The sequence below is a fragment of the Pelodiscus sinensis genome, unplaced genomic scaffold (assembly GCF_049634645.1).
Source record: "Pelodiscus sinensis isolate JC-2024 unplaced genomic scaffold, ASM4963464v1 ctg55, whole genome shotgun sequence".
Taxonomy (NCBI): Eukaryota; Metazoa; Chordata; order Testudines; family Trionychidae; genus Pelodiscus; species Pelodiscus sinensis.
The window spans coordinates 300172-316719 of record NW_027465994.1 but is presented as its reverse complement, the minus strand read 5'-3'; the positions used below and the strand labels follow the sequence as shown (position 1 = coordinate 316719).

Here is a 16548-nt window from a genome sequence, read left to right as displayed (position 1 = left end):
CAATAAGATATTCTGTGTCTGATAGGATAGGGTCATAATTCAAAATGATCTGGAGAAATGGTCTGAAGTAAATAGGATGAAGTTTAATAAGCACAAATGCAAAGTACTCCACTTAGGAAGGAACCATCAGTATCACACACACACAGAATGGGAAGTGACTGTCTAGGAAGGAGTACAGTAACTCCTCATTTAACACGTGCCCGCTTAACCCGTTTTCGCGATAGAACAATTTTTTTTAGGGAACATTTTTTTGAATTACACGACCATTCCCGGAGTAACACGATTTCCCCAGCCGGCCAGTTCCCGGTGTCTGCGAAGGGCTTCCCCCACCTCCCTGCAAAGCAGTGGAGGGTTTGCCACTCACCATGCCGTTCCCCGGCGACTCCTCACCGGACGCAATGCGGGTCCCGGCCGACCTGTCACAGGGGCATACTCCCAACCCAATCTCCCTCCCCTCTCCTCCCCTTCCCTTCCCCAGAGCAAAACACCTCCACTCCCTGGTGTAACCCAGTCTCCTTTCTCCCCCAACCTTATGTCCCAGTCCCAACAGACACTACCACTTGAAACGCAACCCCCAACTTTTCCATTATTTTCAATGGGAATATTGACCCCGCATAACACATTTTCACTTAACACGATCATTTTCTGAAACATATCTATAGTGTTAAATGAGGAATTACTTTACTGCAGAAAGGGATCTACAGGCCATAGTGAACCACAAGCTAAATATGAGCCAACAATGTGACACTGTTGCAAAAAAAGCAAACATGATTCTGGAATGCATTAAGAAAAGTGTTGTGAACAAGACGTAATACTTTGGCTCTGCACTGATTAGGCCTCAATTGGAGTACTGTGTCCAGTTCTGGATACCATATTTCAAGAAAGACGTAGAGAAATTGGAGAAGATCCAGAGAAGAGCAACAAAAATTATTAAAGGTCTAGAAAACATGAGCTATGAGGCAAGGCTGAAGGAATTGGGCTTGTTTAGTTTGGAAAAGAGAAGACAGAGGAAATGTGATAGGTATCTAAAAGGGTGTCACAGGGAGGAAGAGGAGAAATTGTTTTCCTTAGCCTCTGAGGATAGGAGAAGAAGCAATGGGCTTAAACTGCAGCAAGGGAGATTTAGGTTGGACATTAGGAAAAACTTTCTAAGTGTCAAGGTGGTTAAACACTGGAATAAATTACCTAGGGAGGTTGTGGAATCTCCATCACTGGAGATATTTAAGAGCCTGTTAGAGACACATGTATCAGGGATGATTTAGACTGTGGTTGGTCCCATCATGAGGGCAGAGGTCCATTACAGTTCAAATGTTCTATGATTACTCTCTATCCTTTTCTTAATGATTCCTAACATAGTTTGCTTTTTTGACGGCTGCTGCACATTGAGTGGATGTTTTCAGAGAACTATTCATAATGGCTCCAAGATCTCCCCCTTGGGTGGCAATAGCTATTTTAGTCCGCTATGTTTTCTAATATGCATTACTTTGCATTTATCAACATTAAAATTCATTTTCCATTTTTTTGCCCAGTCACCTAGATTTGTGCGGCTCCTGACCTCCAGTTTGAGAACCCCTGATTAAAACACTGGAAATATATAAAAAGTATGTACAGTATTTTTTAAGTATTTTACACCAGGGCTACATCTACATTGGCAAGATTTTGCGCAAATACTTTTAACGCAAGAGTTTTTGCATTAAAGTATTTGCACAAGAGAGCGTCTACACAGGCATGTGCTTTTGCGCAAAAGCATCAGTGCCAGTGCAGACACTCTCTTGTGCAAGAAAGCTCTGATGGCCATTTTAGCCATCAGGCTTTCTTGCGCAAGAAATTCATGTTGCCTGTCTACACTGACCTCTTGTGCAAGAACAGTTGCGCAAGAGGGCTTATTCCTGAGTGGGAGCATCATATTTCTTGCGCAAGAAGCACTGATTTCACACATTAGAACGTTAGTGTTCTTGCGCAAGAACTCCCCGCCAGTGTAGACAGGCAGCATGTTTTTGCACAAAGCAGTTGCTTTTGCGTAGAATCATGCCACTGTAGAGACAAGCCCAGCACTATTACCTTTTATCACAACCAAAAAAATAAAGTTCATGTGATAGGATGTATTTTCCATAAATGAATGCTGATTTGCATTAACTATGTTACCCTCCTAATTCTTCCATAGCAACCACTTAATTATCTTTTCCAGAATTGGTCTCAGACTGACAGACCTGTAATTCCCCAGGTAATGTTGTTAACCCTTTTTTAAAAGTGGCACATTTAGTTTTTCTGTAGTCTTCTGGAACTTCCTTGGTGCTAAAGGACTTCCTGAAAAATCAATACTAGTGATCTCAACCTGCTTTTAAAAAAATTCTTGAATGCAATTTATCAGAACTAGGTGATTAAAACATGTCTAACTTAAATAGCTTGTATTGAACATCCTCAGAGATAATAGTGGAATGGAAGATGTTACTACCATATGATGATACTATATCCTGTTTCCCACACCTTTTCCCCCAAAAATATAGAACAGAAATCTTCAGTGAATTCTGCCTTCTCTGTATTCTTGATAATTTTACCATTTCCATCTATTAACAGATCAATACCATTGTCAGGGTTCTTTTTGTTCTTAATTTAGGAAGACCTTGCTATTTGTGGTGGGTGTGTTCCTGGCACCACTGCAAATGGCAAAGTTTGCAAATACCGGAAGCCATGGCTTCTTGTAGCTCCTGAACTTGCCGCAGGAAACTCACCGTGGGGGCCAGGAACCATGGTGAGTTTTCCATGAGGACTGTCCCCTCCCCAGAATGGGACAGGAGACCCCTGTGAATACATGGAATCTCGAGAGCTGTCTGTTTATTCCAAAGTATTGTCTTTAAACTCTGCTAGCCATAGATCTTTTCTTCATGTCCTTATCAATTGTGTACAATTTCTAACTTATTTATTGTATATTAATTACTATCAACTCCTTGTCCTTATTCTGCTGCTCTTACCCTTTCTTGTCTTAGAATCATGAAATGTATCATTTCATGATCACTTTCATACATATTGCATTCTATGTACAGATTTACAACCATTTGTTCAGTTGGTCAGAATCGTGTCAAACATGGCTGTACCCTAGTTATTTTTTTTTCACTTTCTGAAACAAAGTGTCCTGAATAAATTACAAAACCTTATTGTGGTTTGCTGTATTACCTTTACCACAGGTGTCTGGGTAGTTAGTCTCCTATAACTACCAGGTCTTGTGATATTTCTATTGTTTTCAAAATGCATCATCCACCTCCTGCTTTTGATCTGGTGATTTGTAGTAGATCCTTATCAAGGACTTGGAAAAAAATTAAAATAATCAGTGATACATTTTGCAGATAACAAAATTTGGGGGAATGGTAAATAATTAAGAGGATAGATCATTAACACAGAGTGATCTGGATTGCTTAGTAAACTGAGTGCAAGCAACTAATATGCATTTTACTACAGGTAAATGTATACATCTAGGCAGTATCCTGGAGAGGGGAAGGAGTGCTGTGTAGTAGTGTGCATATGGGATATTGGGAGCACTCTGTGGTAACATGGAAGTATACAGGTGGTTGCTGTATGGTATCTTGAAGCGCTGTGTAGTGGTTCAGGTAAGGGGGAGACTACAAGGGAGTAGGCACTGTGTGGTAACAGAGAGAGTTATCTGAAGGAAAAGGCATTGCAGTGATGTGGAGGGTAGTTGGAGTGGGGGTGCTGTGACAGCATGGAGTGATATGGGGAGGGAAGCCCAGAGAGCTATGTGGGAAATATCTTGGAAAGGAAATGGGGCACTGTGTGGTGGAGTGATATAGGTATAACCAGAGGAGGGAAGGAGCACTGTATGAGGGCTGCAGAGAGGAGTACAATACCATAAGGGGTGCTGTGTGGTAGCACAAACCAGAGTCCCATATCTAGTGTGCTGCATGATGGGCAGGAGAGGGGCGTTGTATGGTGATGTGGGGAGAGGTATGGTTCTAAAGAGGTGTTGTGCGGTGGCACGGAGGTGTATGGGGAGCACTTTGGTGACATGGGGAGTGGGTTTACTATTGGAGGTACAGGGGGTGCAGTGTGATGGTGTCACAGAATCACAGGGCTAGACGAGACCTCAGGAGGTTGAGTCCAGCCCCCTGCCCAAAGCGAGAACATCCCTAGCTAGATCATCTCAGCCAGGGCTTTGTCAAGCCAGGACTTAAAAACCTCTATGGATGGAGATTCCACCATGTCCCTAGGTAACCCATTCCAGTACTTCACCACCCTCCTAGTGAAATAGTTTTTCTGAATATCTAATCTAAGCATTTGCTTATCAAATAGTTGACGAGTGCCTTATATCCCCAGAGTAGAGAGGATGTATGGGTAATGCTATGTGGTGACACTGGGAGGGGTATAGTACTGGAGGTACGGGGTCAGCGTGGAGGGAATACTGGGGGTGCTGTTGTGGTATGTGGAGAGGGGAGATGGAGCTGTGGGGCAATGAAAGGAGGATGCTGGAGGAGTGCTGTGTGGGGGCAGTAGGAGATGAAGTGCGGTGGCACATGGGTGCTTTATGATGATGCGGCTGGAGTAGAGGGGCATAGTGTTACAGCAGTGGGTTGTCAGGTTGCTGCGTGGCAGTGCAGAGCAGGGGGTCATTGGGCCGGTGCACAGCAATATGTGAAAGGGTCATTAAGGGGAGCACTGTGTGGCAACATGCATTGGGGGAGTATGGCAGGTCCTGTATGGTGGTGCAAGGCAGGAGAGTGATGAGACACTGTGGTGACAAAGTACAGGGAGTGTTTGCTGTGTGGTGATGGTGGAGGGGATGCAGCAGTGCACTGTGTGGCATTACAGAGGGAAGAATGGGGGGTACTTTTGCTGTGTAGTGACACAGGGAGAGGGGTATGGTATGGGTGGCGCTGTGTGACGGCACAGAGTACTGGAGATATGGTGTGTGATGGCACAGGGGGGTTGAAGGAGCACTGTGTGGTACTGCAGATGGGTACTAGGGTGCTGTGAGGGGAAGTATGGTGAGGCACTATGTGGCGACATGGGAGAGGGAGGTACATTAGGGCGCTGTGTGGTAGCATGGGGGGTATGGTGGTGCACTGTGGAAGAGGAGAGATATGGAGATTACAGCTGCCTGCTATGTGGTAGTGCAGAAAGGGGTGCACTTAGCACAGTGTTGTGCAGTGAGGGGTGTGTGTGGGGGGGAGATGTATAGTCAAGCGCTGTATGGTCACGTGGGGGGAGAGCTACCTCTCTCCTCAGGTAACCACACAGCACCTCCCTGAACAACCACTTGCATGCTGCCCCACACGGCCTCCGCAGCTAGCGTGTACTACTCCGCCACATTGCCCTCCAGCGTGAGAGGGCTGGGAGGATACTGAGGGGCAGTGACATGGGACGAGGGGCTACAAGGAGCGCTGTGTGGCTGCATGGCGGAGGGCGTTCAGTGGGGCACCCTAGTGACACAAGGAGGGATACAGGTCAGCGCTGTGTGGCAGCGCGCTGAGGGGGGCAGAGAGGGCCGTGGGGATCGGCGCGCTGAGGGGGGCAGAGAGGGCCGTGGGGCTCGGCGCGCTGGAGGAGGGCAGAGAGGGCCGTGGGGCTCGGCGCGCTGGAGGAGGGCAGAGAGGGCCGTGGGGCTCGGCGCGCTGAGGGGGGCAGAGAGGGCCGTGGGGCTCGGCGCGCTGAGGGGGGCAGAGAGGGCCGTGGGGCTCGGCGCGCTGAGGGGGGGCGAGGGGGCCGTGGGGCTCGGCACGCTGAGGGGGGGCGAGGGGGCCGTGGGGCTCGGCACGCTGAGGGGGGCGAGGGGGCCGTGGGGCTCGGCGCACTCGGGGGGGCGAGGGGGCCGTGGGGCTCGGCGCGCTGAGGGGGCCGTGGGGCTCGGCGCGTTGAGGGGGGGCGAGGGGGCCGTGGGGCTCTGCGCGCTCAGGGGGCGAGGGGGCCGTGGGGCTCGGCGCGCTCAGGGGGGCGAGGGGGCCGTGGGGCTCGGCACGCTGAGGGGGGGCGAGGGGGCCGTGGGGCTCGGCACGCTGAGGGGGGCGAGGGGGCCGTGGGGCTCGGCGCACTCGGGGGGGCGAGGGGGCCGTGGGGCTCGGCGCGCTGAGGGGGCCGTGGGGCTCGGCGCGTTGAGGGGGGGCGAGGGGGCCGTGGGGCTCTGCGCGCTCAGGGGGCGAGGGGGCCGTGGGGCTCGGCGCGCTGAGGGGGGGCGAGGGGGCCGTGGGGCTCGGCACGCTGAGGGGGGGCGAGGGGGCCGTGGGGCTCGGCGCGCTCAGGGGGCCGTGGGGCTCGGCGCGCTCAGGGGGGCGAGGGGGCCGTGGGGCTCGGCGCGCTAAGGGGGGCGAGGGGGCCGTGGGGCTCGGCGCGCTGAGGGGGGCGAGGGGGCCGTGGGGCTCGGCGCGCTGAGGGGGGGCGAGGGGGCCGTGAGGCTCGGCGCGCTGAGGGGGGGCGAGGGGGCCGTGGGGCTCGGCGCGCTCAGGGGGGCGAGGGGGCCGTGGGGCTCGGCGCGCTGAGGGGGGCGAGGGGGCCGTGGGGCTCGGCGCGCTGAGGGGGGCGAGGGGGCCGTGGGGCGAGGGGGGCGAGGGGGCCGTAGGGCTCGGCGCGCTGAGGGGGGCGAGGGGGCCGTGGGGCTCGGCGCGCTCAGGGGGGCGAGGGGGCCGTGGGGCTCGGCGCGCTGAGGGGGCGAGGGGGCCGTGGGGCTCGGCGCGCTGAGGGGGGCGAGGGGGCCGTGAGGCTCGGCGCGCTGAGGGGGGCGAGGGGGCCGTGGGGCTCGGCGCGCGGGGGCGCGCTGAGGGGGGGGGCGGAGACATACCGAGCTGCGCAAGGTTCGCGCTGAGGAGACGTTGCTCTGGCTGATGCTCTGGCTCCCGTTTCCCTCCGACACGGCCGGCCTCCCCTTTAAGAGCCTGGGGCGGGGCATCCTTGCTGCAGGAGCCTGTTCTTTAAGGATCTTTCGCTGCCGCGGAGCCCGAGCCGCCCGGCTCCGCCATGGTTTCGTGGATCATCTCCCGGCTCGTGGTGTGAGTGCGGGGGCGCCGCAAGAAGTGCGGAGTCGGGCGGTGGGGTGGGGAGGCTCCCGCAGCCCGGAGCCGGTGGGGCAGGGCTCGCTGGGGCTATTCGGAGCAGCCTGTAACCCCCCCGCGGGCAGGGATGGGGCAGCCGATCGAGCTCTATAGGTCACCCGGCTGCTGGTTGTCAGCAGTGGCGGCTGGAGCGCTCGGGCCTCTGCCACTGTATGAAGCGCAGCGACATTTGCTGGTGTAAATTTCGGAATAGTCTTGAGGCGAATCACCTTGAAATGTGAATTTGATAGTGGTGTAATCACCCCCCCTAGCTGCCAGTGGTTTGGTGTCAGTGCCTGAATCTTATTCCCGAGCTCAAAGGAGTGGGGGTTGTCAAGCAAAATGAAGATGTGGTGTGGAGAACCAGGAAAGGGGGAACATCAAGTGGACAAGAGTGCTGAATAGATCTCACGGGCTGTATTTTATTCCAGGCTAATATTCGGCACTTTATACCCTGCATATTCCTCTTACAAGGCGGTGAAGACAAAAAACGTAAAAGAATATGTAAGTGTGAATCATCATGTTGTATTTCCATTGACACCCCTCTCCCCGACCAGCGTGACTCTCATTCTGTCTTCAAGAATACCATACCCCCAACATCTTCCCCCTCCTGACACCAACTTCCTTTTTCATCTCTGTATGAGACAAAGTGTATTTCCTGTCACTCAAGGTGGTGTAATAAGCTAGAGACCTGCCCCACAAGGCTAGGTGTGTAGATGGAGTATGTTCAGATACTGACTTCCTCTGACTTTGCTCCTCTGCATTGTAAAATAAGAATGCCAGCCTCGCAAGCCTGTGAAAGTGATTTGTTGTCTGGTAAAGTATTATAGCCAGCATTTCCAAGAGAATTCTGCTCAAACAGATGGGGCCAGGTTTTCAAAGGAGCTCAGCTCCCATTTAAACATAAGACTAAAGGGATAGGTTTTCAGAAGCTCTTGAGCACATTCAGTGTTGAGCTCTTTAGGCATTTGGGTTACAAGTGTTACAAGGGGAACTTTTGGCAACGGAGGAAGCTAGAAAATCTGGTCTGTTTGGGTACCTGTAGGGAAATAGAACTCTTCTGAAAATCAGGCTGAAGTGATGATTGATGAGCACTTGAACATGTGGCTCTGGAGGTGCTCATTATTGATGCAGGAGTGGGCAATAGTTTTTTGGGGGGAGGGGCCATTCCAAGACTTTGGTAAGTGGGAAATCCAATATGGAATTTGTATACAGGAGGGAGCTCTTGGTAAGGGATGGGGTGCAGGAGTACAGGTGTGGGTTCTGGGAGGGAGTTTGGATTCAGGAAGGGGTTGTGTCCTGGGCAGAGGATTGGGGATGCAGGAGGTGGGTGCAAGGTCTGGGAGGGGTATAGGTGCAAGAGAGAATTCTGACCCAGGGCAGGTATGCGAAAGGGAGCACAGATGGTTGTGACCTGAAGCAGGGGATTCAGGTGCAGAAGAGGGTGGGCTGCCAGATGCAGGCTCTGGCCAGAACGCACTGACGGTAGGTGCCTTACGATAGGTCTCCCAGCCAGTGGCCCTGTGGGACCCTTGGGCAGGCTCCCTAGCTGCCATGGCCCCTCTTCAAAGTGGCTGACTGCTATGGACGTGTGTGTATGGGCAGTGGGTCTCCACATGATTCTCGTGCCCGTAAGCACTGTACCTGCAGCTTTCATTGTTTGGTATCGGCTAATGGGAGTCTGCAGTGATGGTGCTGGAGCAAGGCACGGAGAGCCCCTTCTTCCCAAGGGGTGTACGCTGTGCTGAGACACATGCTGGTCCCAGCAGCTGGCCACTTTGAGTAGCATATGGGATTAAAGCAGCCAAGGAGCCTGCCTGAGGGACCCAATTTACAGTAGTGGGCAGGATCCAAATATTTGGTGGGCTGAATCCAGTCTGTGGGCCATATTTTGCTTGCCTCTGTATTAAGATGTAGTGTTTCAGATTTGCTTACTAAAAACCCATCAAGTTCTGGCTCTGAAGGAAACCAGCATGTACTCTTATACACGGATGTGACACTAATTTTTTGCAGACAGACAGACATCTTGGAATAATATCTTTTTAAGAACGATGAGCTGCTCCAGTGTTGACAATTTAGTTGTTCAGATACTTAAATTATGTGGGACCCTTTTGTCCAAGTTGTAGGCTAACATATTACCCTGCCCGTTGACAGATTTGGAACAAAAGGCAATAGTGTCATGGAAAGAGGATAATTTGGTAACAGGTTTCAAATCCTAAATCTAGTTTGGCAGGTGAGATGATGTAAAGATGGTATAATTTGAAAGAATTTCAATGTCCAAAGAGATGAGATGCTTTCCCCTCCCTTTCTTGTCTTGAACAAGAGGATTCTGTCACAATGGATTTTCTCCAGCTTCTGTTCAGGATTTATTTCTCTTTAGTCTCCCCACTCTTCTGGCTTCTGCCCATTGTGTGGGAAGCTCCACAGGCCTAACCACTGTCACACAAGCAACGAGTCTCCTGATTGGAAGCACAATGCTCCTGCCATTTCAGGATACCTCTGGGGGAGAGGTGATATCTGGCTGATATTTGGTTGGAGTATAGTCCCCCTTACTCTTTGTTGTGTGCTTTGTGGTTGCCTCTAAGAGAAGCAACAACACTGGTGTGTTAGAATCGACATCTGGTGCAGCTTGTGGTTCTAGTACTTGGAGCAAGTGCTACAGAGCTGTTTGAGAAATGACTGTTGGTGGAACAATGCAGAATTAATATGATACACATTAAACGAATTAAAAAATATTCTACGTTTGTGCATTTTGTTTTTCTTTCCTAAGTATGGTACTTTGTGCTTATCTGAAGATGAAATTAAAAAGATTTCAGACATAGTTTTCCAGTTTAAGATATTTTGAATTCAAATCCTGTCCTTTCAATAGGTTTGGTACCCTTCCCAGCTTGGTGTCATCTGCAGATTTTATCCACATACTCTCCCTTTCTTCTTTATTATATGCAATGGCCTGCGGCTAAGATAATTCCACTCCATCATCCTGTTCTAAACACAAATTTAGTAATATTAAATATTACTTCATGTAGGACAGACCGATTTGGAACTCTGCATTAATATGTTTTCTCAGTCTGACAGCAAATCCTGGATAAATACTCTTTGGGTACAAACAGTTGTCTGTCTCCCTTATGGTAACTAACTTCCATCTAATAAGGAACCAATACCATTTTAAAGATTTTTTTTTTTGTTGCCAATATAAATAAGAGTCTTTAAAGTCCTTCTTCTGATCATATAATTTGTTGTGTCCTTATCAGTTTTCTACAATTTCTAGTTTCTCCTTCAAGTGGTGTCCCTACAAGTGCTCCGCTCCAGGTATTGGCGTGTCCTCGCACCAGCGATAGGAGATTTTTCCCTTAGCAATGCCTTGCCACGCCATGCACGTGCAGTGGCCGCATTGTGTCAGTTGGCTGCATACACGGTGTGTCCTCTTAGTTCCTTCTCTACCATCCTCTGCAGAAGACAGCACTGCAGCAGTGCGACTCTTCTTTCTGCAAAGACATTATTTTGACTTATTAGCTTCTTTTAACCTCTTCCCAGTACATTTCTACCCTCATTTTGCCTCAGCTTGCCCCCCCCCCCTTTTTTTTCCTCTTCAGTGTTACCAGGCTTTTCTACTATGCCAGGCTTGACCTTTAAAAAATGTGATTCCTGCAGAGATCCTATGCCTGTCTCTGATATGCATTCCTCCTATGTGAGATGTCTGGTGAGGGCTACATTTCTCAGAAATGCTAGCATTGTCTGAACATAATGGCTAGAGCCAAACAGGACAGGGAGATTAGACTTAAAATATCTTGTTGGAGAACTCTCTCCACCTGGGCACAATGTCTGCTTCAGTGCCTCGAAAGCCCACACTCACAGAACTTTTAGCTTCTAGGGAGAGAGCCTTTGAGTGGTTCCTATAGTGTAGTGATTATCACATTTGTCTAACACACAAAAGGTCCCTGGTTCCAAAAAAATAGGCAGAAACAATGCCACTTTCACTTGTAGTTCCTTTTGCCAGAGGATGTTGTGAAGGTCAGGATTTAACAGGGTTTAAAAAAGAGCTAGATAAATTCATGGAGGATAGGTCCATCAATGGCTATTAGCCAGGATGGTAGGAATGGTGTCTCTACCTTCCGTTTATCAGAAGCTGGGAATGGGCGACAGGAGTGGGATCACTTAATGATTCTCTGTTCTGGTCATTCCCTCTGGAACCACTGTTGGAAGACAGAATACTGGGCTAGATGGACCTTTGGTCTGATCCAGTATGGCTGATCTTATGCCTTGTTATCCCCGTCTTGGGAATTCCACAAGTTCATGGCTTCTCTGGTTCAGTTGTTGCCTGAAGTGCAGACCTCATCCAGAACTGGCTATTCGACGGCACCATCCCACTGCTGGCACCGCCAACACCCACAAAGTGGCACTGCCGAAGTTTGCAGGCTTGGAGTTGAAAGATAAATTGGCCTCCTCAGCACTGGCAGTACCAACCACCTATCCAGCACTGAAAGCAAAATATCCACACATGCCACTTCCCTCAACACCATCTTATAATGCTCCTACATCATAACACGCACTGACGCCTAAGCACCAGTCCACGTTGGAACTGGTGGACAGGACTGCACATAAGAAAGCCGACCCTTGGCTCCAGTCAACACTGACACAAATGTTGACTGTCTTGGATACCCAGAGTGATTCGGTACCATGCTCTCCTATTCTCGGTGCTGACAGTCCATCCCAGCACAGTGCTAACACCTCTCACTCTCACACACCATCCTCCCCAGGTGCTGAAGTAACACTGGACAGAAGAGCAGATTTTCATCAAAATACTCCTCTCCAGCATCCTCCTGGCTGTCAGTAATACCAAAATTACTCAACAGATGCTTCAATAGCAATGGTTTAATCACCCATGGCCCTACCCACCTCCTCCCTATCCGCCATAATGGTCCACTTGGGATCTATGGGCTCAATACCAACAGCAGCATATGGCACCCTCCACACCAGCCCAGTCTGCAATCTGATCACCACCAACGTATATGGCTAATATTGTTTCAGTGACTGCGGAAGAAGAGCCAATGGAGGAGGATGACTTAGCTCAGTCTGATATGGACAAGCCCCTCAAGCCATCACCTTCCCCCAATGAGACCCTAACCCGAACCCTTCATCTCATCATCTTCAACTACAGCAGACAACCTGAAACAATTTCAAGAACTTTTTAAACAAGTTGCAAATGCTCAGGATGTTACATTACAAGAGAAACAACACAAATTACTCCAAATGATGCAGACTTCCTCATCCACAAAAATAGCCCTTCCCATTGATGAAGCCATAATAGAACCATCAGAAATAATATGGAAAACTTGAACTTCTCTTCCGCTTACCAACAGAAGGGCGGACAGAAAATATTTTGTACCTGCCAAAGGCATAGGACTTCCTTTTTTCCTACCCCCAATCCAACTTATTAGTGATTGCTGTGGTCCACCACTGTTCAAAACCACCCCAATACAGAAGCACTTCCCAAGATAAGGACCACAAACACCTTGACCTTTTTGGATGAAAGGTTTATTCATCTGCCACTTTACAGTACTGGATTTCTAACTACTCTGCATTACTTCCTAATTATGAGCACTCCAGTCACTCAAAATTGCAGGAATTCCTTAATGATCTCCCAAAGCAAAAATACCCTCAGTTGCAAGCAATCATCCAGGAGGGTCAGTCAGTTGCCTGTTCTGCTTTACAGGCTGCTATGGATGTTGCAGATACAGCAGCCAGAACAACTGCCACTACCATTGAGAGACATCACACTTTCTGGCATCCCAAAAGAACTACAGACCAGAGTGGAGGACTTTCCTTTTAATACGGCGTATCTATTGACAGCAAAAACGGATGAGGTTCTCCATTCGATGAAGGGTTCCTGAACTACTTTTTGTACTTTGGCCCCGTATACTCCTCTATCATAGAATCTTAGCGCTGGAAAAGACCTCAGGAGATCATCAAGTCCAACCAACTCTAACTAAACCATCCCAGCCAGGGCTTTGCCAAGCTGGGACCTAAAAACCTGTAGGGATGGAGATTCCACCACCTCCTTAGGTAATCCATTCCAGTACTTCACTATCTTCCTACTGAAATAGTTTTTCCTAATATCCAACCTAGACCTTCCCCACTGTAACTTGAGGCCATTGCTCCTTGTTCTGCCATCTGTCACTATTGAGAACAGCCCCTCTCCATTCTCTGTGGAACCTCCTGTCAGGAAGTTGAAGGCTTCTATCAAATCCACCCTCACTCTTCTCTTCTGCTGACTAAATAAGCCCAAATCACTCAGTCTCTTGTAGGTTGTGTGCTCCAGCCCCCTAATAATTTTGGTCACCCTCCACTGGACCCTCTCCAGTGCGTCCACATCCTTTCTATAATGGGGGCACAGAACTGGACGCAGTACTCCAGATGTGGTCTCACCAGTGCCGAATAAAGAGGAATAATAACTTCTCTAGATCTGTTGGCAATGCTCCTCCTAATGCTCCCTAATATGCTATTAGTCTTCTTGGCTACAAGGGCACACTGTTGACTCATATCCATACTTAATAAGAGGAGGTATTATATCCCGTAAGGCTCTGGGATATGCCCCTCCAACTAGGGACATTATATATTGATTAATTGAATAGTTGATTAACCTCATGAATTCTTGTTGGCTACTCGACTATTCTGTAGTCCCCGGGGGGTGGGGCTGGCAGCCAGTGCACTCTGGCCCCACTCTCGAGGAACCCCCTGCCACTCCACACTGCTGCCTCTGTATCAGTGCCAGGCAGGAGCTGGTTCGTGAGGGGAGCCAGTTTAAAAACCAGCTCCCCTCACGGACCAGCTGCCTGTTGCCCCGTTTTGTTGTCCGGGGGGAGGGTTGAGCTCCCAGACCCAGAACTGAGCCAGGCTGCCTGTCCGCATGGCTCTTAATAAACTTTAAATGCAGAACCACAGTGGAGGTACGTGCCGGACCCGGCACAAGCCAAGACTGAGCCAGGTTGCTAGCCAGCCTGCTAAACAATTTATTGGCAGGTGGTGGTGGTGGTGGGGAAATGCATGTAGTCTATAGCATTAACCTATAAACTTTTCCTTATCAGTTAATCAGCTACACTATTACATCCCTATTTCCAACAGCCCCACCACTGACCTTTTGATCATAGGTCTAAACATTGCCCCAGGAAGAGATGCGTTCAGCATGCACAATCCACAGCACTGCAACCACCTTTTATAAAATCCCAATTTCTTAAGGTGTGGTCAAGGGCCTGAGCAACTTCTCCTTAGGAACATCTCCTTCCAGCTACCTTTTTGGACATTGCCTATGCCAGTGGTCCCCAACACGGTGCCTGCGGGCGCCATGGCACCCGCGGGGCCATTTTTGTGCGCCCGCCAAGTGCTCGGGGCTGGCCTGGCCCTGGGCACGTGGCACATGCGCTGTGCCGGAGCCGGCCCGGGCGCATAGTAAGTGCCGGCCCGGGAGCGCCGTGAATTGGCCGTTCGTGCCCCAGGCGTGCGGCGCTTGGAGGGGGGGGCGCCGGCCCCGGGCGCACGGCGCTTAGGAGGAGCGCCGGCCCCGGGCGCGTGGCGCCTGCGAGGGGTGCCGGCGCGCGGTGCGTGGCGGGAGAATGCCGGCCCAGGCATGCAGCACTTGGGGGAGGAGAGGGCGCCGGCGCGCGGCGCTTGCAGGGGGGGGCTGGCCCCGGGAGCGTGGCTATGGGGGGAGGCCACCCACCCCCTGGCGCCCGGCAGGTGAACGGCCACACCCCCTGGCGCCCGGCAGGTGAACGGCCACGCCCCCTGGCGCCCGGCAGGCTGTAAAGGTTGGGGACCACTGGCCTATGCCTTTTCTACCACCAGTGGGCTCATGTTACATAGGAATAGTGCATCCTAGAGATAATCAGATCCGGATATGTTATTCCCTCCTCTAAACTGCCTACTCTCATCTTTTCCCATCTCTCTTCGGGGACCCTTCCCATGAGCACCTATTAAACTGGAGGTACAGAACCTCTACCTAGGTGCAGTAGAACCAGTTCCTCAGATATACCACACAAAAGGGTTTTATTCAAAGTACTTCATCACACAGCAGAAAATGGGAGGACGGAAGCCTATTCTAGACCTCAGAAAGCTAAACAAGTTTATCCAGAATCACAGGTTCAAGATGGTCACACTAGGAACTATAATACCAGCACTGGATGAGGTAGACTGGTTCTCAACCCTCGACCTTCAAGACATCTATTTTCATATAACAATTCCTCTCTCACTCAGACAGTTCCTTAGATTCAAGGTTGGTACCAATCATTACCAATATCAAGTACTATCCCTTGTCACCTCCGCAGCGCCTCATCTTCTCCAGGACGTTTGCAGTCGTCAATGCCCATCTTGGACGATGAGGTGTGATAATTTTTCCATATCTGGATGACACTTTAATCAAGGGTACTTCCCAACAACAGATTCTTCCCATGCTCACTATTACACGAGACCTTTTCATGCATTGGACTATTGATAAACCTCCAAAAATCCACATTGTAGTCCCTGGAGTTGATAGCTTTCAGAGGAGCCATATTAGATTCCACCTGAGCCAGGGCCATACTACCTCACCATTGTTTCATCACCCTCTGATCTCATCAACTTAGTTCTCCACAGCTCATTTACACATGCCTTCAAATCTTAGGCTACATGGCAGCCGCCACTTAAGTGGTGCAATTCTTGAGACTAAACGTGATGCCTCCAAGGCTAGCTGGCAACAATGTATACACCCACCCAACACAGTTTAAACAAATGAGTGGCACTTCTTCCACTCATCCTCCCCTCCCTTCATTGGTGGACATAGCTTCTCACACTACTAAACGGCATTCCCTTTCAACAACACAGCCCATCTTGTGTGATCACCACCAATGTCTCCCTCACAGGCTGGGGGGACGCACTTGCTTCATCACACAATTCAGGGTAAATGAGCTCTGAGAGAAGCCCAACTTCATATCAATATCCTCGCTGTGAGCAGTGCGCAATGCTTCCCACCACTTTCTCCCAATGAGCCACAACAAAGCCATTCACATCTCCACGGACAATAAGGCGTGCATGTTTTATATCAATCATTAGGGTGGGGCCCCCTCACGCTCACTGTGCAAAGAGGAGATCAAACTCTGGAACTAGTGCATAATGAACCACATAGCCCCCACATCTACTTGCCTAATGAGCAATCAGAACATCATGACAGATACCCTCAGCTGTCACTTCTCTGAACAACATGAATGAGAGATCAATCCAAGGGTTCTTCCCCACATATTGTCCAAATGAGGATATCCTCTTAGAAATCTCTTTGCGAACTGAACCAATCACAAATACCCCTACTTCTGTTCCAGAGTAGGATTCGAAAGGGAGTCACTGAGGGGTGCTTTCCTCCTTCCATAGACAGCCCCACTTCTCTATGCCTTTCCATCCATCCCTCTGATTCCCAGGGTAATCCACAAGATACGTGCAGATTGGTCAACATTGATTCTTTTTGCCCTGTCATGGCCTAGACAGCCAT

At 50.1% G+C, this 16548-nt stretch overlaps 1 protein-coding gene across 10 annotated transcripts in view; it reads left to right on the top strand.

Moving 5' to 3' along the window:
• Positions 1-6836: 6836 nt before the first annotated feature.
• Positions 6837-16548, top strand: part of REEP2 (receptor accessory protein 2) — a 106939-nt gene continuing 97227 nt past the window's right edge. For 9 of the 10 annotated variants that reach the window (XR_012900116.1, XR_012900117.1, XR_331957.2 and 6 more), the window contains exons 1-2: positions 6838-6992; positions 7466-7538. Coding sequence is in view for 2 of the 10 variants with exons in the window: in XM_006121640.2 (XP_006121702.1) it covers positions 6961-6992; positions 7466-7538 (105 nt within the window). In the remaining 8 variants the exon portion in view is untranslated. Of the gene's footprint in view, positions 6993-7465; positions 7539-16548 lie in introns of all 10 variants that reach the window. The other variant, XM_006121642.2, reaches the window with a different exon arrangement.